A 25,116-nucleotide genomic window follows, 5' to 3' on the forward strand; every position below is an offset into this window, starting at 1 on the left:
TCATACGAGTCCTGAAACAGAAATATGTGGCAATCATTGTGATTTGCTTTTGTCATCTTTCACTGATGAGTCGATTCGAGTGGTCGTATTATATATGGCGAGAATTTATGACAGAGCAGCGGCTGGGCAGTGCAAAAGGAGGCGTTTGTTGCATTTATGAGGTATGGGATAATGTTATGATATGGTGCTAATAAGAAAATCGCTATCACTGGGCTAAATTAAGTACAGCGGGCGAAATGATGCGATACAAATAGTAACTACATGTAAGCGATGTTTGTAAGGGGGAATTCAACTATATAAAAGTTCATCCGTCTAAGACCATCAATGGCTTTTAGGGATCAAACGCTATTACAATGGCTTTGTTTCATCTCCTTTAAATTCCTAGAAGACCTTGAAGACAAACAGCGAAAGGTTTTGACCTTTTGCTGTTTGTCTTCTAATATAATTTACACTGTAATATTCAAAATTACTTTAAAGGCACAAGTAACTGTGATTGCTCGTTTTAATGTATTTTATTTTAATATCTGTTATAATTGAAAATTTCCTTTGTCATCGAAAAGGCTCAAAAATGTCTCTTTTCTGATAGCGTGAGGTAAAGTTTAAATCGTATCCGTTTTCCGCACAGTCACGCAATTTCTGTCGATAATACTTCGCATCGGTTCTTTGTCATTCATTTTCCTACTATACTGTTTCAATAAATTAGATCCACTCCACTAATTTTCACTTTATCAATGCCCAAAACATCGAAACGTCGAACAACGTTACTTTTATTTTTTCTTCTTTTAACAAGTAACTAACCATTCGATCAAAACACTAAAGATTGTTAAAACTGGCATCCTCATTTGAAATGTTTCAAAGGGCACGATTTCGCAATGGCACTTGGCAAGACTCCACGCACAATACGGTTCGTTAATTTGTACATTTTAAGAAATCAAAAACAAATTGTAATTCGATAATTTCAGAAAGAAAGAAATAAACTACAAATTGATGAATATGGCTTATAACAGTGGAGAAATTTGCAAGTTTCAAAATCAATTTAAGTAATTAATGCTGACAATACTACATCCAAGGTGTAAGGTATGTGATGCCAAAAGCAAAAGCAACTCGACTATGAACTTTAAAGTCTCTGACGCTGGAAGCTTAAACCTAACTGCTACTCTACACACAGCGGACAAGCTTTGTTTTTTTAGTATTTTCCTCAACAAGCCTTCTTGTTTGAACCAGAAGTATTACCAAGGGAAAGCGTGCACATTTTCTCGTACACAATGACAAACTAACCTTACTGTGATGTGAAAACTTGCTTTGGTGAGCCGGCTACCGCTACCTTTGTCCCCGACCTGTGAAAACAAAGCTCCAGAGCTGGTAAATGCGTTGAAGACTACATTAATTTACCAACAAAATTATGACATTTTCGGTGATGACGCTTTGCTGGAAAAATTGCGTGATTCTCGGAAAGCAATAGGGTATTCCCCGAGGAAATGAGTCATGAAATTTTCCATTGTTTTCAGGTAATATGATTGTCATATGACAGGAAGTATAGGACGTAAGGCGGCACGAGTTAAGTTTTCGGATAGTTTTCGGTCGCTTTCTTTTTTATTTTTATTAAATTATTTTTTTTGGGTCGCGATTGTCCGAGAGAAAACGCATAAGATTTCGGGCCACGAGTTAAGTTCTCGGTCGCGTTCTTTTTACTTGGGCCGTGTAGCCTGTTCCAGGCTCCTAGCCGGAGACGCGCGAAGAAGAGGGCGAGGGGACGAAAACGAGGGATAGGGCCGTGAGGCGCCGAGTTAAGTTCACCACATGACGTGTCACATACAGGATGGCAAATATGGTTGGCCATTTGTAGCAAATTTCAGGAACATAATATTTTCATTCAAGGATTTATATTTATATTCAACAACTAATATTCATTCAACTTCAACGCCATATAATTTCATTCAACGCAAATATTCAGTCAACTTCAACGCCATATTATACTTTCATTCAACACAAATATGAAAACGTTCGCAGAAGTTTGCCTTTTAATACAATGTCGGCGATCACTGCAAGATTTGGTAGAAAGCGTACAACGCTTGGATGTGGCCTTCACAACGACGATACCGGAAGTAGCGATCTTTTAGCGTCATCATGGCCCGGGTCAGAGATATTTTCCTGACTCACGGCTCGTATTGAAACATAATCAATGTACAAATGGTTTCTGTCTCCAATTCAAAGGTGAAAACGTAAGGATTAAAGCTCGGGAATTAAAGCATCCCGGTATGAAGCACAGGGTATTCTACTTAACAATTGTCGTTTTCTCCTGTATTTCATTCGTACTGCAAATAATGCAATTCTATCTGGCGGTTACTTATTGCCTCACTATATCTCTGTATCTATCGATTTGGGGGAGTTCATAGCGATGCTGAAGGTTATCACTGCTAAAAGATCGCAGGCTTACGCACCACGCGCTCAAATATAGCCCGAGTTTAAGCTGGTAACAGCTTCAATTCCTGTTTCTTTGAGAATAGCCCTACTGAACTTGCCGTTGGATTCAGGAACTGCAACACAAGCATTCGTTGTCTTGGTAACACTCGCCCCTTTATGATTTAACCGGGCAGTCAAATTTCTGTCATTTATTTTTACAAGGGGCTTTAGCTTCTGTCCTTATTTTCGGGGTGTACGGAATAGCGAGGTGACTGCAAGGCGAGAGTTGACTGTATATGTTTTTAAAAGGGAATAAAAACGAGTGGAACACGGAAGACAGCATTTAAAGTATTTTCCTTAATTTTTCTGTTGGGTGTGCCTGACTACGTGAGCGCGACCAAATGGTCGCATCATTTTATTTGGTAGATAAGAAATCACGATTACTGAAGATAATTCAGTCTTTCTTTTCGCAGCTGTTTAAATTGCGTAACAACTTCGAGGGTCTTCCTTGTATATTTAATCTGTTACCCGCAGTTCAAATATATGTTTCAACAAGATGCCTCCAATGGCATTTTCGTTGGATGCTTAATGTGGTCTCATTTATTCCCATTGTATGCTTCGCAGATTTATAAAACTATCCTAGCTAATGGAATAGTTTGAGTCACAAAGATAGCGTTATGCTCTTTCCTTTGTGTTACGCTACTTATCGTTGTATCAGAAATTCCATAACGATAACGTGGCCTGACCTCGCGTTATCTATTCTAGTTATGTAATCTTAATAAAAGTGTAATATTACAAATTGTTCTCGTTTCACCCAAAAACAGAAAGAAAACAGACAAAAGCTTTCCTAAATGAAAAACTTTTAGTAAAAGTTGACAATCAAACCTTTAATCTTTTTGTGAAGTGGATTGTGTTTTAGATTATGAATGACCTCTTCTCCTCTCATCGTGGTTCTACAGCTGTCAAACAAAGCATGATTCCATCGCCAGGAACCCTCCAATTTCCACCGTTTTAACTGTCGAGTGCTTCTTAGAAGTTATTCTTTAGATTTACCGCTTCAAAATGGTTAATTTTTGTTTTGAAATTAAAACGGCACAGTTGAGTCTTAAAAATGTAAACGATATGGCCGCCACAGAAGTGACAAAAACATCCCTTCTAAGAGAGAGCAGAATTTGATACAGGTTTGATTAATAAATAAAATGATGATTTGACGTCACACAGGTAGGGATGAGGGGGTCCCCTCCCTCGTGATTTACGCGCCGATAACAGATTTTGATTGGGCCGTTTTTGTTGAAGGCAATCAGGACAATAGATCTCTTCAAGGAGAGAGCAGAGTTTAATGAATAAATTAATGTGCAGATTTGAAGCTACCAAAAACAAAAACAAAAAAATAAATAAAAAATAAAAATAAAAAACACTAAACGCCTGTAGGCCTGAACGCGGGATGCAAATCCACAGTCAAAACCTCTTCAAACGTACAAATAAATGGAAATGCAAATATAAACAATCAGTATAGTATTAGAAACGGGTCCTGTCTCCAAAGCAAAGGTGACAACGTGAGGATTAAAGCGCCCGTATGAAGCAAATCCTTTCCCCCGTATTTTATTGATAAATATAAACAGCGGAACATCGAAAAGCGTACGAGCATCGTTTACGAATCTTGTCTTCAGCGCTATTTATATTCTGGTCATACAGTGTCAGTAAGTGTAAGATTATGAAGTGCCTTCAGTCGTTTCATCAAGAAAACCAAAAGAGAAACGGACAAAAAGCTTTTCTGAATGAAACCTTTTGGTAACAATTGACAAACAAGTCTTTATTTGTCTTGTAAAGTGGCTTTCCTGTAACGTTTAGGCACAAGTTCGACAGAGTCTACAGCGTCGTGCGCCAGTGATGGTGTCAGTAAGCTATGACCTCTAGAGTCTTGGCATTGAGTTATTCAATCTGTCAGTCAAAGCGTAATTTCTTCGCCGTGAACTCTCCAATTTCCACCGTTTTAACTGTCGAGTACTTCTTAGAAGTACTTCATTCGATTTATCTCCTCCTAAAGGTTTGCTGTCTTTCTGAAAACGGCATATTAGAGTCTAAAATTCACCCGTGTGGCCGCGATTTGGAAAGAAAGCCTTTTCTTTCTGGCCCCAGATCGTGGATATATGACGTCACACAGGTAGGGATGCAACGGCTCCCTCCCGCGTGGCATACGCGGCGATAATGGATTCTGATTGGGCCGTTTTTGTTGAACACAATAAGAACAATAGTAGGACAATAGGACAAAAATATCCCTTCTAGGAGAGAACAGAGTTTAATCCAGATTTAGTTAATCTTTTCATTACAATCATGTGACTTCAGTGAAGGAAAAGATACCCGACAGAAACCTTGTTTATTAATCACCATTGCAGTTAAAAAACTGACTTGCAGGGATAAAACACAAGCTTCAATAACTAATACTAAGGGTTCCTTAAAAAACATTTAAAACCCCTACCTGTGATGGATAATATCCCAGAGTCTTGAAATCCAAGTTAGTCTTAGAGCCTTGAAAAGGATTGCAATATCTACTATACAAATCCCAACATTCTGCTAGTCTTGATATGACGCTGCTCTTTTGATTTTCCTCTCTTGTTTTTCCATTAGACGTTAAAGCTTCGTTTTCACGACAGGTGCAATTTCCTAAGCAACATTAAGAACTAACTTCTGATAAATTAGCTGTATTAAGGATTTAATTCTAAAGAGTTGTGCTAATTATTTTTCAACTTGGCAGCCAGATCGCTATCGATTTTCTTATGTTCAGAATAGATTTGTATCATCTGCAAATTGGCTCAGTTTAATTTCACCCATAAACTGTTTAATTCCTTCAATATTTTATTTTGTTATATTTAATTTGACAATTCTGCTGAAACGACAAACAGTTAAGGAGAGAGAAGGCATCCATGACGCACATTTCTGGATGGTTTCGACCGATTCCAGTTTGTCAGTATGCACCAAATTGCAATTGCTTTGGGGCTCCACATTCACTCCCACACCTTACTTCTGACTCTGAGTGCTGCGTACATGACGATGGCAAATGATCGAAAAGCTCGGTTTTCTAAATTGGCCATTTTTATACCTTAATCGCCCGTCCTAACAAAACAATCGTTACGTGGTTTCACATGGCAAACTTAAGTTTGCTGACAGACTGTAAAAATCTTGGCAATCTCGTGGCCTTACGTGAACGATTATCTTTGTAAGCATTCTTGTCTGGTGTTATTTTCCCTATATACAGGCACAACCAATCGTTGATTATAATTAAAACATATAATTATGTTCAGCAAATGCAAAGAGCTACAAAAATCATGCTCTTTCTTTGACCTGAACATTCTCGTCTGTGCAGAGCCACGAAATGCTTGCAGTGGCAGCCATGGACAGCCGTTTCATTTGCTACTTTTTTATTTTTATTTTTATACGAAACAAGTGTTTCCCTCTTTATACCTGATTAACAACAATCGTGTACATTGCTGGGGACTGCTGTAAGATCCCAGCCTCAGTAAGCACAAGTCTTGTGTGGAGCCAGCCTTCGGCGTTTCACGGGTTCGATCATTTTTGTAACGGACCCTGCGTGCTTTATCTTTGGCTATTCATGCAAAGAATCCTATAAAATAAATTGGTTTAGAACTAAGCAGAGGGAAGCATCAATTTGTAAACACTCGCACATGGTGGCAGGCCATCACCTAAAAGTTCTGGGACATTCCATTGGTCAGCAACCCGAGTTTCTGCGTAACTTAGGCATTTTTTTATTTTTTTTAACACGTTGCTCAGGGAATCGCCTCTGCTCGTTCTTTGCTTGCTAATTCTAACTTCGTTTGTGTTGTTTTGCGGGAAAATACTTTCTTTTTTTAAAAGGCGTTTTAACTCCAGCAAATTTAACACGACAAAAGTATACAAAGGTACGAAAGTAACGCACATTTACATCTGCCGCAATTACACCCACGACTTCCTCCCGTTTGGCCTCGAAACTCAGTCGGTTGAGCAACGAACGATCAAATCCGGCGGTCGTGGGCTCGGTTCCCGCCGAGGTAAAATGTTTTTTCTTCTCATCTTGTGGTTCATTTGCTTATTACGGCTAACGCGTAGGTAGATTTTCACGGGTTCACTAAGATCCACTAAGCAGTTAACATACACTACAGAATTAAACATGACCACTTAACAGTTCAACAAAGCTGCTAGAATTCTTAGCATAAAAGCGGCATGCAATTTGAGAATTCTAGCAGCTTTGTTGAACTGTTAAGTGATCATGTTTAAGTCAGGATTCACAAACTAAGGGCCTCTTCATATGATCCCGGTTACCGGGATGGCTCGGTAAGTGGGATGAATTTTGCAGTCCCTTCATATGGGAAATTTCATCCCGGTTACCGAGATGAAAAGTAGTGACGCGGTCAATCGAGCGTAACATTTACCGAACAAGCCCGGCAAGAATTTTTCATTTTTATCGGTTCTACAAACCTCAAAAGTATTATATCTTTATCTCTACTACGAAAAGGAATTATTTTGAACTACAACATCTCAGAAATGAGCCGTAATAATCAAATACATCCGTTCTAAGACGCGAATGTTTGGTTATAGACTTCATCCCGGTAACCGGGATACCGTGTTCATATGAGAAAATTTTCGTCCCGGACTCCCGAGATCTCGGTCGCTGAAACCGAGATCCTGGCCCGCCTTCTCATATGAACACATCGAATTTTTTACAAAAGAAATAGGAATAAGGCGAGATCTCGGTAAGCGGGCTAGCCCGGTCAACCGGGATCATATGAAGAGGCCCTAAATATTGTTCATTAGCAATTGTAAGGGATTTCCTAGTTTAACGTGAGGAAAGAAGACTCCGCAGTTCCCAATGACTTTCAGTTAAATTCTGCTAAGTAAAATTAAGGTGTTGTTTGAGGACAGGGTGCGACACAAACAAACGGATTTGTGATTACACACGTTTAACCTCACCTAAATTTCTTGGAGATCTCTAGAACTCGAAGCACGCAGGTATGAAGCTATATTGTGCCCACCAGTGTCGTGCAATACAACAAACTCCTGATTCCCCACAAAAAATGACCTTTTCATCAATCTCTTTACAGACCTGTAATTGTGACTGGCTAATTTTAAAGATAAGAGAATGTAGCTGCCCCTGTACAAAAGGATATGTGACCAAGTTTAGTTAAATAATCGCAACAACAATTCTGCCTTCTTTCAGTTACACACGGTTGAAATGCGATATCCTCTCTTGACTGTCACATCTGATCTCTAAACAGTGGATAAGAATAACTTACATGTTATGCTTCGGAAACTAACAATAACTTGAAAATATTATCAAGGGGCAGCAGAGGGATTGGATCTCTCCTATCATGAAACAGGGCGAAAACAGTAGTTATTATAATCAATGCATTCTTGCTAGTTACTATCAACAACAACAGTTTATTTGTATTGGTATTTATAAAAATAGTATTACATTAGAAAAAAAAGCGCGGTAAATCATGTTGACAATAATACAGCAATAATAACATGAAACTAGGACAATTAATTAATTGATTAATTAATTAATTAATTTATTAAGTATTTTACAATTAGCTTGTTTTCTGGAAGGATAGAATTAAACTTGAAATTGCTACGATCAAAGAACTTTTTCCGTCTACACAAATGTAAATTGCTGGTAATAAAAGAAATGACAATGCTTTGCTAGTGGTATTAGTTTCTAAGCGAGCTTAGATTTTTTAACTACCGCTCGCTGTTTTTTTTTTCTCTTCTGATGTATACATATTTCCTTTACTTAATTTTTCACACCCGCCACAACAGTTAGAGAGTGAATGTGTCTACTACATTAACAATTTGAGAATCACTAGAGCGATGGATTTGTTTTAAGAGAAATTTACAATCGCGTCTACGGGAAGCGGCAAACGTGAAATTTGCGTTGACGTTTTCTTGATAAGATGAGTACATGGATGCAAAACAAGCTTGAAATTTGATGTTAACGGAAAACGTATCATTTTACTTAAAAACTGAAAACGGCGAGCGGCAAATAAAGGATAAACATGGTCACGTGGTCATTTCTGCCGTTTGCCGTAAGCGTAATTCTAAATCTCTCTATTGTCTTGGGCTGCGTGCAATACGGAAAATATTTATTTACGTGTATCTAATTAGATAAGCTGGTTTAAATGGAACCTTGACTTTTATTTATAGTAACCCTATAATACACAGAAACGTTCGAAGAATATTTAGAGTTCAATTCATTAATAATATTATAGCCCTCATATTATTTAGACAGGCTATCAAACGTTTGTGCACCGCTGTTTCTGAAGCTTCCCTTCTATCTCGATGCTTTTTTCAAGAGGCAAACGCAACAAATCACGGTTTCTAGTAACGCGTTCCTGTTTCTTTTCTTAAAGCTCGCTAGGTTGTTTATCTTCAGTGGTGGTCCATCCTACTCATTTCATCCCACAGCAGGTTTGGTGATCCTAAAGCGAAGCAACATTTATGTACGTTAATCACCAATTTAAATCCACTTTGTAATTCACCGTCAAATGCTGGCATTCCCTTTAGACGAAGAACATTTTGGACTGAAGAGGAGAAGTACATGTACACGAAAAAAGCTATTTGCCTACAAACTACTGTTTCTCAAGTCAAATCGAACAAGCCTGTCCACGGGAGCCTTGCTTCTGTGTAGGCCCTGAATAATTAGTTATCAACGGTATGGACTTAAGTACCTTTTTACTGTGATGAACGTAGGGTCCATTTCCTAATGATTTAAGGAGGCTCGCAAAAATTGTTCTGGCATTGCGTTAGATCTTTTTAAATCAAATTTTCGCTTGGAAGGCTTTCTTCAATTTCCATCATACTCCACTTTCTTTCCAACCTATGATTAAAGACGGTGCCTATTTATTATTATTATTATTATTACTATTATTATTATTATTATTATTATTATTATTATTATTGTCTTTGAATGCTACAGAAAACCGTGTTTACAATTCTACACACTACTTACAGAACAAACAATATACATAATTTAAATCTGATTTGCAATATTAACAATACTTTTTCTACTAACAATACTTAGTATAGTTACAATACTGAGGAAATTAACAATGCACTTTATTAACGCGATTTTACAAAATTCGCGCTAATTTAATGTATCTTAATTAATGTCGATGTAAATTTAATGCACGCTATTTTACAACATTGTTATTTTGAAGCACCCTTATTTCATTACAAAACCTTAATAGTTCATGACTCCTCTATTGGCTCTTCAGAGTCACTATCTTTTGAATTAATAGGGTCTAGTTCGGCTTCAAAACCAAATTTTCGGCTTAAAAAAAACTTAGAAACATCCGTGCACTTGTCTTGGAAGGTTTTATTGACGGAAGCCAAAACGCAGTTTGGCATTCAGGCCCCAGTTGTTCAAAGAGTGGATAACTTTATCCACTGGATAAGTCACTATCCAACGGAGCAAATATACTCCAACTAATGCATTTGGCAAGTTTTTCACACAATCCCATACTTAAATTTGACATATGCTTCTACTCTATCCACAAATTATGGGACTATCAGGGAAATCTTGCACACATTTTATCTGCCGGATAGCGACCTATCCAGTGGATAAAATTATTCACCCCTTAAACAACTGGGACCTGAAATGTAAAGTACAGGGCGAGTTTCCAGAATTATGAAAATCGCAGTAAATAAAGCAAGATGCTTATCGAAAATTCGCGTTAATTTAATGCATGTAAACCTAACTTTTGAAAAATTCGCGTTAATTTAGTGTAACGTAAATTTTCTTGGCGTTGTCAACGTGCATTGTTAATTTCCTATAATAAGGTAATTGTTGCTTAATTACTCCAATTTGTTTGGATACCAATAGCCCTTGCTAAGATCTGCTTTACCCACAGTCATAAGCAAAACACAAAAATACTTTTAAATTGTATGTTTTTGTTGGTTTTGAAGCAACAGCTGTTACCATAGGAACGGAGACGCAAAATACTCTTCTTAAATACGTCATTCACGCCTTGCAATAAAACATCTTATGATACCAACAACAACAATTCCAGTAGTAAGAAAAGTCTTCAACTTCTGAGCTTGACTGATTCCCGCCGGACAATCTATATCCTATTATTAAAAACTGGATCATTGTAAAATGCAATTTGAGCAATTTGATTGGCTTAGCGGCCATGGTATATGAGCCATAAGATTATACCATGCCCGAGAAATAGAGACCATTAAATTGTTTACTAATTGTTCTTGCAAAGCGAAATAGCAAAATCTACCAATATTTCTTGATTATTTTTAATAAAACAATTATTCCACTCACGCATGTTGGACTGAGATGAGATGATTAAAGCCAACTCGGCGCTACGCCCCTTGTTGGCTATCTATCATCTCAGATTCAACGCGCGCTCGTGGAATAATTGTTAACTAGCTAGTATGCGGTAACTAAAGCAGTAGAATAAATTGATGTTTTATTGTAAGACGTAAAAGATAAACCCGTGAGTGAACACAAGCGTGGTGCACATGTAATTATTAAAAACTGGATCATTGTATAATGAAAATCGAGCGATTTAATTGGCTTAGTAGCCATGGTGTATGAGCCATCATACCATACCCGAAGAATAGAGTACATTAAATTGTGTTCTTATTGTTCTTGCAAAGCGAAAGCAGCAAAATCTTGCAATATTTCTTGATCGCTTTAAATAAAACAATTATTCCACTCGCGCTTTTTGAAGATGAGATGATTATAACCAACTCGGCGCTACGCACCTCGTTGGCTGTCTATCATCTCATATCCAGTGCGCGCTCGTAGAATAATTGTTAAATATTCATAACACGAGAATAGCAGTGATATAGACCAGAAAAGAACAAAACAAAACTCATTTTCAGAGATAGAGAACAGCGGCTGAAACTAGACCGAGTTTCAATCTTCTTATCTAACGCCCGAAATGGTTCTTAGGCCTAAAACTTGCTCGAACATCAAAACGAATTATTATTTTAAGGCCTCATAATTGAAATTGAAAATCTGTAGGGGCATTTTTGAAATACAGTAGAACCCCGGTAATTTGAACTCGGATAACTCGAACTAAGTCCCGTTTCCCTTGGATTTGACCACACCTTTCAGTCACTTGTACTCGGATAACTCGAATTCCTCGCTAACTCGAACTAAATTTTGTTACCCTTGATCGAAATTTATCCCGATAACTCGAATTCTAGTTCTTGCAACTCACCACTGATGTCATCCCATCAGCTCCTCCTATCATGTTATCGGTAAAAAACACTGGAATTGACACTTCTAAAGCAATTTCATTTTAATCAATGCAACAGATCACGCATTTGACAGTCATTTCCGATCTTTTTAGTCAAACCGCATGCACTGCCTGTCAAGTCGTCACATAGAAAACAAAAAACAGTGCTACAATAAATGAAAACATGCATCCATTGGACCTTGGAACGCCTGTGAAAATACAGTCTACATGTATTTAAACTGTTTTAGCTAACACGTTCTCTAGTAGCTGAGTACAAGTTCATAATGTTCACATCTCAAGTCGTTCCAATTCTTTCTTTAAAATGTTGACAAAGTTTTTTTGACCCGAAAGCCTCAGCTTACATGGGACTTACAGTTTCCGATGAGAGTACGTTTAATTTGCCCTGGGTTGTATACTGAAGCGCTGATAATCAATAAACTATAAATTATTTACATGAAAAGTCGAATTTTCGATCTACCACGATAACTCGAACCCTCGCTAACTCGAACCGTTTTTCGTCTTCCTTCAGAGTTCGAGTTACCGGGGTTCTACTGTATTTTGATTTATGCAAACTACGAGGTTTTCAACTTATTTTAGCCGTTTTAAAACACAAATAACAAATAATCAGCCCATAAAAAATGATCATCTATTTACTTGAAAACGCTTTTACAGATTTTTGATGATTTCGCCCACAAGTTATGTAGGTTGAGTAGTTTAAATCCTGAAAGTGTCGTTGTAAAGTGTTGGACTAGATTTCGAGATAATCGAGGTTACCTAAAAAGAAGTGCTTTCTTTTACCATTGTTACGGTAACAGCTGTTGCTTGGAAACCAACAAAAACATAAAATTTGATCATAGGTTGAAAAGGTGGTGTAGTATGATGGAAATCGAAGTAAACCTTGCATGCGAAATATTGATTTGAAAACATCTACCCCAATGCCAGGACCACTGTTGCGAGCCTCCTTAATAAGGCTTGAAATATTGTAATCTTTGTTATCATATACTCGATATATTGAATGTCTAGTCCTGGTCCCTTCGCGGCATGTTAAGTAAGAATGTGTGGTCAGGCGATCTAACTGAAAATTTACGTCTTGAAATAACTAGTCAAATAACTGCTATGTAGTTGTATTTCACAGTGAAGTTTAGGTACGCTCAAAACTGTACCATGCACCAAAACCAAGTCTTATAATATGTCATCAACTGCAAATAACCACAAATGAGTCTCCTGGCGTAAAATTTGGGACGTGTCCGTTTCTGAAAAACGGAACCAGAGCAACAATTGGTTAAAGGCCATTTTAACAGGCGTATTGAGAGAAAATAAGAAACTTTTTTAAAAGATCTTCCTCAATCTTATTACCCAACATTATCTAGGAAAAAAGGCAGCGGCTTAATCAAATAAGCATTTCAGAAACAGCTTATGGCAGGGCGTTTTGTAGCTTTCCATTCTTTTTAGAAAGGGATATGTAGGGCAATGTATGTTGGAAAAGTTTTGTCTTGACACGATTACTCAGCGTCTGTGAACGAGAAGAAATGGAAAACATCATCTAAACAAAAGAATCACACTATTGACCCATGCCATGTGATAGACACAGATGTTTACCCTGGTAGTTCAAGCTTTGTTCAAGGATTCCTCGAAATTACAATTCTGAATTTTGTTCTTGTAGACATGGGAAGCACAAGGGAAGAAAAATTAATCAACCGAAAAATTCGCGACCGTTTCGTTTCTCTCTGGTACACCAATAACCGAAACTTTCCCTCTGGCTATTAATGTATTCATTCATTATTTCGTTCAATGTTTTTCAGACTTCTTTTTACAAGCTGTCGTCTACTGAAGTAGTAAATTTTGTTTTGGGTTAGAGATATGATTGCCATTTATTCTATTTTCTAAATGTTCTTTCTCAGTTTTCTACTGGAAAACGTTTTCTTTTTAAAACACCAGGCCACTATACAACTTTGGTCTTAAATACTTAAGTTACAACCACTTCCTTCGTAGGTGGATAACTTAACAGCCAAACATTAAACAAAGTTATTATATGGCTGGGTCCGCGAGCGGGCAAGATGAGTCAAATCCTGCGCTGTGATTGGCTACCCGAGCGGGCAAGATGGAGCTATCTTGCCCGCTCGGGGCATCGAAAGTTTAATCCCAACAACAATGCAATCTTTTCTTCGATTTTCTCGTTGTTTTGGGGAAAACCGCTCACTAAAAAGTTCGGTAAACTCTCAACATTTACCTGAAGGAAAAGAAAGAGAATGAAATCGTCCTGGTGAAGTAAAAATTTTGTTTCAGCTACAATGAATGTGAGTTGAATCGGTGAGTTGCTCGGCGTGTACTTATTGTCTGAAGTCGAGTGCCAAATTGATAAGTTCCCTAGGTTTGAAATGACTGTATTTAAATCATAGCGTATTAGGGTTTTCCGATTTAGCGGAAGTTCTGCGGAAGTGGAACTTGCCAAATTCAACTGAATTCAATTTCTCGGATTTCTTTATGTGAAATTCGTTTAACGGATATTAGTAAGTAACTTTCACTCCACGAAACCAACTGCAGCGCTCAAATATATTTTATTCTTGCAAGCAAAATTAATGAAAGTTTCGATTCACCAACAAATTCATGATTTAAGCAGGCATTTTTCGTGGCCAGCTCGTTAGAGTTGGGGGCTAAAGAAGACGAGTAATCAATGGACGGACAAGCTCAATGGGGTTTTAAGGACTGATTCAATACATTTTTTCGGAGGTCATACCGATATTTTTTCAATCGCATTAAAAGTGATTTATCCTTGTCCCGTCACTATCAAATTTTCACCACTAAGTAACTGTGAACTGCAGTTTGTCAAAATTCAGTTTGAGGTAAAATCGATATCACCGTGACAAGAAAAATAATAATAAATTTTGACTTTTACTGCTTTCCTGTATATCTCTCGAACGGCTCGACAAAATTCTTTTTTGACCTCGTAACATAAATACTTGTCACAAATCGTTGAAACAGAGTCTGTTCTTCATGAATTTTTTTCAAAAAGTTCTTACATTCACTCTTCTCACTTTTGTTCTCACTCAAATCTGCCCCTCTTCTTCCCCAATGTTGTGCCAAGCGTATTTTGGAGCACTGAGATGACTGCAATACCCAAATCAACATTGGGGAAGGGGACAATCACACGTGTTTCAAGATTTGTGACGACTATTGTAGCCTAAGAACGAGTAAAAACTCCCCGATACTACATTCAACGCTTTGCTAATTTTTGCAAATTAATGTTCACCATGCACACGTCCGGAGTGAATATTGTCGATGTTCTACATTCCAAAGATGCAATAAAATTCCTCGAAAATTTGCGCCTGTTCTGAAAAGAGTAACAGAAATTATGTCCACCCGGAATTACATCCGGTGTCAAAATGTTAATGATTTATTAAAATGGGTAAATGACCAAATCATTGCGCCATATACAACAATACCGTTAGACTAATAGCAAACTTTAACTCGGGGAAATTTACTCTGAATAACCGTTCGCAACGTAAGATTCCCGTCAAACTCTTTTAAAATTATAAAAGCATGCATTTTGATTTACTATCGACTGAGACTATATTTTTGCAGCCACTCAATATTTTATTATTCTCTTATGACAGAACATGACCTTGAATCAGTTTTTTTATAATATCGGTGACACAAACACGAATTCAACTTACATTTCGTATTTTTATTACGTTTAAAAAAATCAGTCAGAATCTGATGAACTGGCCAGACAAAACTTTTTTTCCCATTTGGCTAGGGCTCTAGTATGTGCTTCGGCTGCACTGTTTGCTGTGGCCAGAAATTGAGGTAACTGTTCCAGTATGCCGTCAATCCTGTCGGTGACCGTTGTTGCCCTTTTCCTTTTTTTTTTTACCACGTTCTTCTCGGTCACTTTTGGCCCTTTTCTTTATCTTCTCCATAACATCTGCGGCGCTTGCCACATCAACCTGTTCAGCTGCATCCAGGCGATATTTGGTATCCCTCAGGTTAACCTTGGTTACTATTTTGTCTATCTCATCGTTGATATCTGTGGTGGATTCCTTCTCTTCCGAAGCAGGGTTTTTCAGCTGGGGGCCTTGCAAAATATCATCTACCGTATTAAATTCATCATCTATACACGAAGCTTCATCATCCCTGGAAAACACGAAAAGAAAGAAATTTTCCTTAGCGTGTTAATGACAACGAGTTTGCATCGTAAACTAACATAGTTCGTACCCTAAGGGGGTACTCAGGTATAATGGCGAAGAAAATGCGCGTACGAATACAAATTTTAAACCCCCAAAACGTCCTATAGGCAAAAACTAGACTTGAATCTAACGGCCAACGGATTTTCAACGCCAAATAAACTAGTCCACACCAGTGATCCAAAATTTCAAATCCAATGTTCCCTTGTACTCACCTATCATTTGCCTTGCTGTCCTTGCCTAGAACGGTTGCGGCTCGTTTCCGTAGTCGATCCTGTATACTCCTGTCACCAATATCACAATCGCGGTACAGCTCTCCTTCCTCTCCAAGGACTTCTCAGTTTCGTTTTAAAAAAGCCAACACCGCTCTCCAGTCCCGTCCGTTCAGTTCAACTGCTCTGATAATCAAGTGGTCTTCCAATTTGCTATACTTCTTGTGTGGTGCGTTGCGTTTTCTTAGTGCCTTGCCATTTCGTGTAGATTTAGAAGTGTCAGTACTGGAAGAGGTTGTTGAAGAGGTACTCGTTCTAGGGCTGGCGGGCATCTCAATCTCTCCGCCAAATGCTGCCCTTAAAAATATATTATCCTTCCAGTCCATTGTTGTGAGTGCAAAAAACCACAAAGTTTGGGCTTATATATAACGAATATTGTAATAAACAACATTCAAATTTTTATTTGTCGTTGTCATATAGGTGGCAATCTCCTTGCTTCTCGCTAGTTTGTCTGGTATCCGCCCTCCTTCAAAGAGTGAAAAATATGTCTATTGTTGAGAGTGTGAAAAATTACAAAGTATTTGTTTTGCTTCGAACAAACAACATTCTCATTTGTTTTTAGTACATAAGGTAAGAACGTCCTTTTGACGCATCTTTTTTTAATAAAAATGTCTCATACTTTTACAACATGGAGTGTGATTTGGTCAGCGTAATTAAACCATTTTGAATATGAAATTCTAAGATACTGGGGGAGACAGATGCTTGTTATAAACATGTTTTGCTGACTGGCTAAAAGGACAGACTTGTGTCGGTTGTTTTCCCAAGAAATAGGAATGCCCAAAGAAAACTCCCCACCTCCTCCCCCAATATTTCTTTTAAATGCCTACTCCATTATCGTTTCCTCGATTTATTTGGCTTCTTGTTTGGTAAATGTGACTCAAGATCAAACGCCTAGTGTTCTTCCACCACCAGTGTTTCTGGTCTTCAGCGTTAATGCCTTGTTTCTTCTTCTTACCGCTCTTTCCGCTCCCGAAGCACACAATACTTATACTCACCTAGTTATGGTCTTGTTTCCGTATTTCCATGGAAAGAGGTAAAGAGGAAGAGACGTGTGGCGAGCTTGACAGCTCAAGCCTGTAATATTTTGGTACATGACGGGCGAGACACCAGAAACTTTGGAAGAAGTCGTTGAAAAAATATACAGAGAGGTAACTTTACCAAGACAATGGCCTCGAACGCCGCGAACGGACAGGAGACGACGCTGCATTCTCGATGTGCCCAACAGAGTGCTACTTGTGTTTATTTGGCCTCGCCAATACTTAAAGTTCCACGTTCTTGCATATGTATTCGACATTTCTAAAAGCACCGTAGCCGAGGAGATTTACCACGTTGTACCTATTCTGTTTACAAATTACAATCGATACATAAAATGGCACTCGATTCGACAATGGAACCAATTTTTAGACACATTCCCGAGCTTTCCAAACGCCGTGGGTATGATTGACGGAACTATTCACCGGATTCGCCGTCCTTCGGGACCAATTCAAGCTGAATTTTACCGCGGAGATAAACGATGCCACTTTATTTCATCGCAGATAGTTGTGGACGCCGATGGCCTTATCGTCCTTCTCGTTACAGGGTATAGTATTAGTCCTAGCTCTGCATACCTTGAACAGTTCTGTTTTTGTCAGATAGGTGACTTATCGCCACCGTTTTTGTACCTTTCAGGTTTCCAGGGCACATGAATGATGCCCAATGTTACCGGAGCCTTCCTCAGATTGGACGTGGCAGAGCTAGAGGTTTACCCCGTAGAGCACGGCTTCTTGCCGACGGAGGTTACGCTGCGAGGGTGCCTCTGATAGTTCCCAGACGGATTGCGCGAAATAGAAGACAGTTGCAGGCAAATAGGGCTCTCCGCTCATTGAGAATTCAAATTGAACACTCAATTGGATTTCAGAAAGTCTATGCATCTATCAAATCAATATTTAGGCACAAGCGTTCTTTTTTGCCTTTTGTCGTTTGCACTTGTGGTTTCCTATCAAACAGGAGAAAATTAATCATACACCGGCTAAGGCGCCTGTAGAACAGACTGTAGAATGCGCAGGAAGTTTTCATCCAGGTAGTGAACATGTATCACATCTGGGTTAAAAGAATGTTAGCTTTTAATGATTGTACTGGTACGAAAATAAACACATTCACTGACAAAAACTTCATAGTCTCTGTTATCAACCGAACGAGTATCCGATAATCACAAACTTGCTGTTGCACGAGAAAAATATTCAGGATAGATAATAAACATTCATTCGGTGTTAATTTAAGTGCTATAAGGTGAGAGTGCTCATGACTTCATCGTAACCGGCGAGTTTCTTTAGTACATGGTAATGACTTTTCGATTAGTCAATTTTCGCTATTCGGAAAAATAGATCGAACTTCCGCGAACTTCCGCTAAATCGGAAAACCCTATTAGAAGTTGCATTTAGTGTTCAGAGCAGTTTAGAAAAGTATTTTTCAAGTTCGCCGAAGAAGCTCACGTTTTTAATTTAGCCGCGTCTTGCTTCTTGTAAACAACAAAATCTTGTCAAGGTTTTGCCCAGTTTTCTGATTTACCCGCTCTTTTTCTCGGCTTATGTTTGCATACAATCTCAAAATCTATTGTTTCATTCAAGAATTAACGATTGGAAGCCAAAAACTGTGTAAAAATGTTTATTATTTACGCCACCGCGCGATCGGCTGAAAATGGCGAGTTTGCCGGATTCTATTCAAATCTTCCCGCTCTTGCGAAAATCTAAATTTTTCGTTCTCAATAATTGTATACTCCCTTTAAAGTGCACCTAACCCCAATCTTTGCCCTGTTCAAAACGCATTGAGCCTTTTTGCGCCTTTTTTGGACCAAATCTGGACTTTTTATAGGCTGTAAAAGTTACGAAATCTAGCCATCATTTGTTCCATGACCGAGGGGCATGGGTCTATTCCTTACTTGACGTTACAAACTGCTTTGCATGCATTTTCACAAAGACTTAATACAATGCAAATCAGTTTGTGACTTCAAGTAAGGAATAGACCCATGCCCCTTACTAGCTCGGTCATGGGATAGATGATGGCTAGATTTCGTAACTTTTACAGCCTATAAAAAGGCAAGATTTGGTTAATAAAGGCGCTAAATAGCGAAATATGCTTCGAACAGGTGCAAAGATTTATTTAAGAGAAAAAACATTTGGGGGTTAGGTGCACTTCAAGCCGTTATAAAGTAAGAACCCTAAGATAATTTAGGATTCCTTGTTTTCCACGATTACATGCAAATCCAAAAATTCTCTGAAAATAAATCTTGCACCGGCCGGCTATGAAGAATTTCTATCCGAGTAGAGCAGTTTCATGTCCTGTTTTGTTTTATTGTTGTAGTTTTAACTTGAAAGTAAAGCCATATAATAAATCCTTTATTGACCAAGCTTGTTCGGTCAAGATGGCTGGATATTGGCCTCGTTCTTTCTTTGCGTTTTTATGGACCTCGACTTCGTCTCGGTACATAAAAACGCAAAAAAAAAAAAAAAAAAGAACTTGGCCAATATCCAGACATCTGAACCTCACGCTTGGTCAATAACGCATATATACTGTCTTTCACAAGACAACAACAACTACAACACTTGGAAAAAAGAAAACTTACATTTTTCAAGCATCATTTCAGCGCTTTCCTTCTTTGCGTCCAAATTCAAGTGGATGTCATCACCAATTAGTATAAAAGGAGCCCAATTCCTCACAGCACAGAACTTCTCTGACTCTCGTAGATACTTCATAGCCTGGTGAAGAGCTACACTGGCAGTTTTACCATCTCCAAGATGTTGGTAGAAACTCTTCATGAACTCCAATGTTGCCTGGTCTTCAATTGCCCAAAGTGAAGCCAGAACGGAACGAGCCCCAGCGGCCAAGAAAGCCCGAGCAATTCCGACGACACCCTCAGACTTGATCTCTCCTCTGCCACTATGACAGCAACTAAGCACAACCAGTTTTGCTCGCAGCTTAACACCTTGAACATCCGACATCTTCAAGATGTAGTCCTCTTCTTTAGGACCCTTGTTCCTTGCTTTGGATCTTGAACTTCGTTCGTAACGTTTTTCCCATCCAGGATTTGGCGCCAAAAAAATTTCTCCTGTTTTCTCTCGTCCATGAGCTGCAATATGAACCAAAGAGGCTGTAGGTAATTGTTTTAACACCTCGTCTTTCGTTGCTTTTGTGCCTGTAAGTGGTAGAATCTTTAGAATTTCTCCTATCATCTCTACTTCGTCTTTGGCATAGGGCAGTTCGTTGAACTTTGGTTTTCTGACATCCCCCAGATATGGATCTCCGACAAGCAGTGCTCCCTCCACACTTTTCCGGTCCTCAGGGCAATCAGTAATTAGTCTTAAACTGGTCAACGACGGTACAGTGCGTATGTGGATAGATGTGCTAAGAGCCGACAATGGAGCAAGACAAAGGGGACCATCAGGCACAATGATCAATTCGTTACCTTGACACAAGTCTGCAATGGGGCCAAGAATTACATCATGTAATGGTTGTAAGGCATTGATGGTGCATTGTGATGGCACTCCTTCTTTTTCCCCATCCTCTTCATCATTGTCATCACGGTTATTTAGCTCATCCATTGAACGATTCTCACACTTAATGCGGACTCCAATCCCAATCTCCTTCAAAGTGGTATTTAACAATACAGTAACTGCATCTTCGTACACTCCTCCCTGTTCCAATTCCTTTTCTCGAAACTCAACCTTGCTTCCCTTGCTGATAACCCAGAACATGATTTTCTTGCGCCTGTGCCCCAAGAAAACCGTAAACGTAGATAACTTGCTTGAAATGTAAGAAATTGTCTCTTTAGGTTCAAGTGACGCTGGTAGGAACTCTGTCAAACCATACTGTCTTTTTAACGTGTCAACTAAAGTCTGTGCTCGACCTTGCTCAGCAGCACACAAGGACTCATCAATTCTTCCCAGCTTCACTAGGCTTTGCCAAAGACCACTGTAAACACCACAATAAAGGTCTTGGAAACTTATTTTTAAGGCATCTTCACGAGTAATGGAAGCTCTGACAATATCAAGTATATTTACACTGGATTGATAACATTCGAAAGCTTCCTGAAATTTACCGAGGTTCTCATAAGCGTTGCCAAGGTTGCCATAGGCCCAACCTTCTCCGAATCTATCGCCTACATCTTTTGCTATTTCTAGACCCTTTTCATGGTACTCTATGGCCTTTTGGACGTTGCCCAGGCTCCTATAAGCGGTACCAAGGTTGACATAGGCCCTACCTTCTCCGGATCTATCGCCTACTTCCTTAGCTATTTTCAGATACTTTTCATGGTACTCCATGGCCTTTTGAAAGTTTCCAAGCTTGTTATAAGAATTGCCAAGGTTGCCATAGGCCCCACCTTCTCCGGATCTATCACCTACTTCTTTTGCTATTTCCAGATGCTTTTCATGGTACTCTATGGCCTTTTCGAAGTTGTCCAGGCTCTGATAAGCGTTGCCAAGGTTTCCATAGGCCCCACCTTCTCCGGATCTATCGCCTACTTCCTTTGCTATTTTCAGATGCTTTTCATGGTACTCTATGGACTTTTGGAAGTTGCCCAGGCTCTTATAAACGTTTCCAAGGTTTCCATAGGCTCCACCTTCTCCGGATCTATTACCTACTTCTTTTGCTATTTTCAGATTCTTTTCATGGTACTCTATAGCCTTTTGGAAGTTGCCCAGGCTATGATAAGCGTTGCCAAGGTTTCCATAGGCCCCACCTTCTCCGGATCTATCGCCTACTTCTTTTGCTATTTTCAGATCCTTTTCATGGTACTCTATGGCCTTTTGGAAGTTGCCCAGGCTCCTATAAGCGGTACCAAGGTTGCCATAGGCCCTGCCTTCTCCGGATGTATCACCTACTTCTTTTGCTATTTCCAGATGCTTTTCATGGTACTCTATGGCCTTTTGGAAGTTGCCCAGGCTGTCATGAGCGTTGCCAAGGTTTCCATAGGCTCCACCTTCTCCGGATCTATCGCCTACTTCTTTTGCTATTTTCAGATGCTTTTTATGGTACTCTATGGCCTTATGGAAGTTGCCCAGCCTCCTATAAGCGGTACCAAGGTTGCCATAGGCCCCACCTTCTCCGGATGTATCACCCACTTCTTTTGCTATTTCCAGACACTTTTCATGGTACTCTATGGCCTTTTGGAAGTTGCCCAGGCTCTGATAAGCGTTGCCAAGGTTTCCATAGGCCCCACCTTCTCCGGATCTATCGCCTACTTCTTTTGCTATTTTCAGATCCTTTTCATGGTACTCTATGGCCTTTTGGAAGTTGCCCAGGCTCCTATAAGCGGTACCAAGGTTGCCATAGGCCCTGCCTTCTCCGGATGTATCACCTACTTCTTTTGCTATTTCCAGATGCTTTTCATGGTACTCTATGGCCTTTTGGAAGTTGCCCAGGCTATGATAAGCGTTGCCAAGGTTTCCATAGGCCCCACCTTCTCCGGATCTATCGCCTACTTCTTTTGCTATTTTCAGATGCTTTTCATGGTACTCTATGGCCTTTTGGAAGTTGCCCAGGCTATGATAAGCGTTTCCAAGGTTTCCATAGGCCCCACCTTCTCCGGATCTATCGCCTACTTCTTTTGCTATTTTCAGATGCTTTTCATGGTACTCTATGGCCTTTTGGAAGTTGCCCAGGCTCTGATAAGCGTTGCCAAGGTTTCCATAAGCGCTACCTTCTCCGGATCTATCGCCTACTTTTTTTGCTTTTTTCAGATGCTTTTCATGGTACTCTATGGCCTTTTGGAAGTTGCCCAGGCTGTCATGAGCGTTTCCAAGGTTTCCATAGGCCTTACCTTCTCCGGATCTATCGCCTACTTCTTTTGCTATTTTCAGATACTTTTCATGGTACTCTATGGCCTTTTGGAAGTTGCCCAGGCTGTCATGAGCGTTTCCAAGGTTTCCATAGGCCTTACCTTCTCCGGATCTATCGCCTACTTCTTTTGCTATTTTCAGATACTTTTCATGGTACTCTATGGCCTTTTGGAAGTTGCCCAGGCTGTAATGAGCGTTTCCAAGGTTTCCATAGGCCTTACCTTCTCCGGATCTATCGCCTACTTCTTTTGCTATTTTCAGATACTTTTCATGGTACTCTATGGCCTTTTGGAAGTTGCCCAGGCTGTAATGAGCGTTTCCAAGGTTTCCATAGGCCCCACCTTCTGCGGATCTATCGCCTACTTCTTTTGCTATTTCCAGATGCTTTTCATGGTACTCTATGGCCTTTTGGAAGTTGCCCAGGCTCTGATAAGCGTTGCCAAGGTTTCCATAGGCCCCACCTTCTCCGGATCTATCGCCTACTTCTTTTGCTATTTTCAGATGCTTTTCATGGTACTCTATGGCCTTTTGGAAGTTGCCCAGGCTCTTATAAGCGTTTCCAAGGTTTCCATAGGCTCCACCTTCTCCAAATCTATCGCCTACTTCTTTTGCTATTTTCAGATGCTTTTCATGGTACTCTATGGCCTTTTGGAAGTTGCCCAGTCTCCTATAAGCGGTACCAAGGTTGCCATAGGCCCTACCTTGTCCGGATGTATCACCTACTTCTTTTGCTATTTCCAGACGCTTTTCATGGTACTCTATGGCCTTTTGGAAGTTGCCCAGGCTCTGATAAGCGTTGCAAAGGTTTCCATAGGCCTTTCCTTCTCTGGATCTACCGCCTACTTCTTTTGCTATTTTCAGATGCTTTTCATGGTACTCTATGGCCTTTTGGAAGTTGCCCAGGCTCTGATAAGCGTTGCCTAGGTTTCCATAGGCCCTTCCTTCTCCGGATCTATCGCCTACTTCTATTGCTATTGCCCCACCTTCTTCGGATCTGTCGCGTACTGAATCAGGTTTCGTCATGGTTTTTTGTAAGAATGTAGCGAAGTCTGTAGAAATGTAAATAGAGGAGAATACTTATTTTACAAACACGTTTTAAAGCCTTAATTTAAAGGAAATGAAAAACCATAAGATGCAGGTGTGGTCTATACCGTAACTAAATAAAAAGTTAGGAAAGTTCACATTTTATAGTGTCTGGAGACTTCCCAGTAAGGCATTTCTCTCGCAGTTACTTTCCCAGAAAGATCAATTCACGGAAAAGTATAAGGGCCTATTCAATAATAAGGGTTGCATAATCTAGTAATTTTATAAGTCGACAGGTCAACCTCGCTCATATTTTGAGAGGTCATATAGGCTGTAGATTGTTTTCCCAATCACGTATTCTTCTCGTGAAAATTTGGCAGGCTCGTGTATCAAATTTGAACTAGTGACACATTTGAAAATAACGTGGATTTTTAAGGATTTTTAATTGATTTTGTTTTTGATCAAGTGAAAACTTTATTAGGTAAATTAGGTAAAACGTAATAAGAAATACTAAGATTTTCCTTGTTTCTAAAACAGATTTACAAGAATAAGCTTTTACTTGGGAGCTTTGCGTTTTCGTTTTTATTACAAATGTTGTTGCAAATGTTTGTTTTTATATGCCAGTTTTTCAGATTTTCATAAAAAGATTAAGTAAATAAGTTTGAATCACCCAAAAGGCCCCGCGTTGCAGTACGTTTTATCGAAAACCCCTTCTTTACATTGTAAACAGTGGCCTGACACCTTTAATTACTGTAACAGACAAGAGCCAAGGGAGATGCTGAAAACTTCACTAAAAAGCGTGCAATTTGGTGCAATTTGGACACCAAAGTTGTCCTTCAATTGGTGCTAAAATGATTCAGCACTGGTTTCCTACTGAAAGGAAACCCCGGTCGACCTAAATATTGGAGGTGGAATGAAGTGCTAGATTAATTGGTATAAAATAATTACAGAAAAAGAAAATGAGTGAAGGTCGTGACGTCTTTAGAGTAAATGTCCCTAAGCATCAAATATAATCGTTAAATCGCGGACAAAATTCGAATTCGCTCATACTTTTTCTATAGATAGGGCTTTGACCCAAACTAAACAAAACTGGGTTAGTTTGTTTTAAAATTCGTTTCTTTAAGACTAATTAAATAAAAACGTTTGAGTTGGTTTTGAGGCTAATTAAGATCGA

At 39.2% G+C, this 25,116-nt stretch overlaps 1 protein-coding gene across 10 annotated transcripts in view; it reads right to left on the minus strand.

Moving 5' to 3' along the window:
* Positions 1 to 8,918: 8,918 nt before the first annotated feature.
* Positions 8,919 to 25,116, minus strand: part of LOC146476379 (uncharacterized) — a 131,743-nt gene continuing 115,545 nt past the window's right edge. For 5 of the 10 annotated variants that reach the window (XM_085114576.1, XM_085114577.1, XM_085114578.1 and 2 more), the window contains 4 exons: positions 23,903 to 23,968; positions 22,439 to 23,620; positions 19,706 to 22,318; positions 8,919 to 9,085 (listed from right to left, as the gene is read on the minus strand). In XM_085114576.1, coding sequence (XP_084970702.1) covers positions 9,039 to 9,085; positions 19,706 to 22,318; positions 22,439 to 23,620; positions 23,903 to 23,968 — 3,908 coding nt within the window. In that variant the 3' untranslated portion in view covers positions 8,919 to 9,038. The remainder of the gene's footprint in view (positions 9,086 to 19,705; positions 22,319 to 22,438; positions 23,621 to 23,902; positions 23,969 to 25,116) is intronic. The other 5 variants (XM_085114571.1, XM_085114573.1, XM_085114570.1 and 2 more) reach the window with 2 other exon arrangements.

This window comes from Pavona decussata, unplaced genomic scaffold, assembly GCF_977016875.1.
Source record: "Pavona decussata unplaced genomic scaffold, jaPavDecu1.1 SCAFFOLD_77, whole genome shotgun sequence".
Taxonomy (NCBI): domain Eukaryota; kingdom Metazoa; phylum Cnidaria; class Anthozoa; order Scleractinia; family Agariciidae; genus Pavona; species Pavona decussata.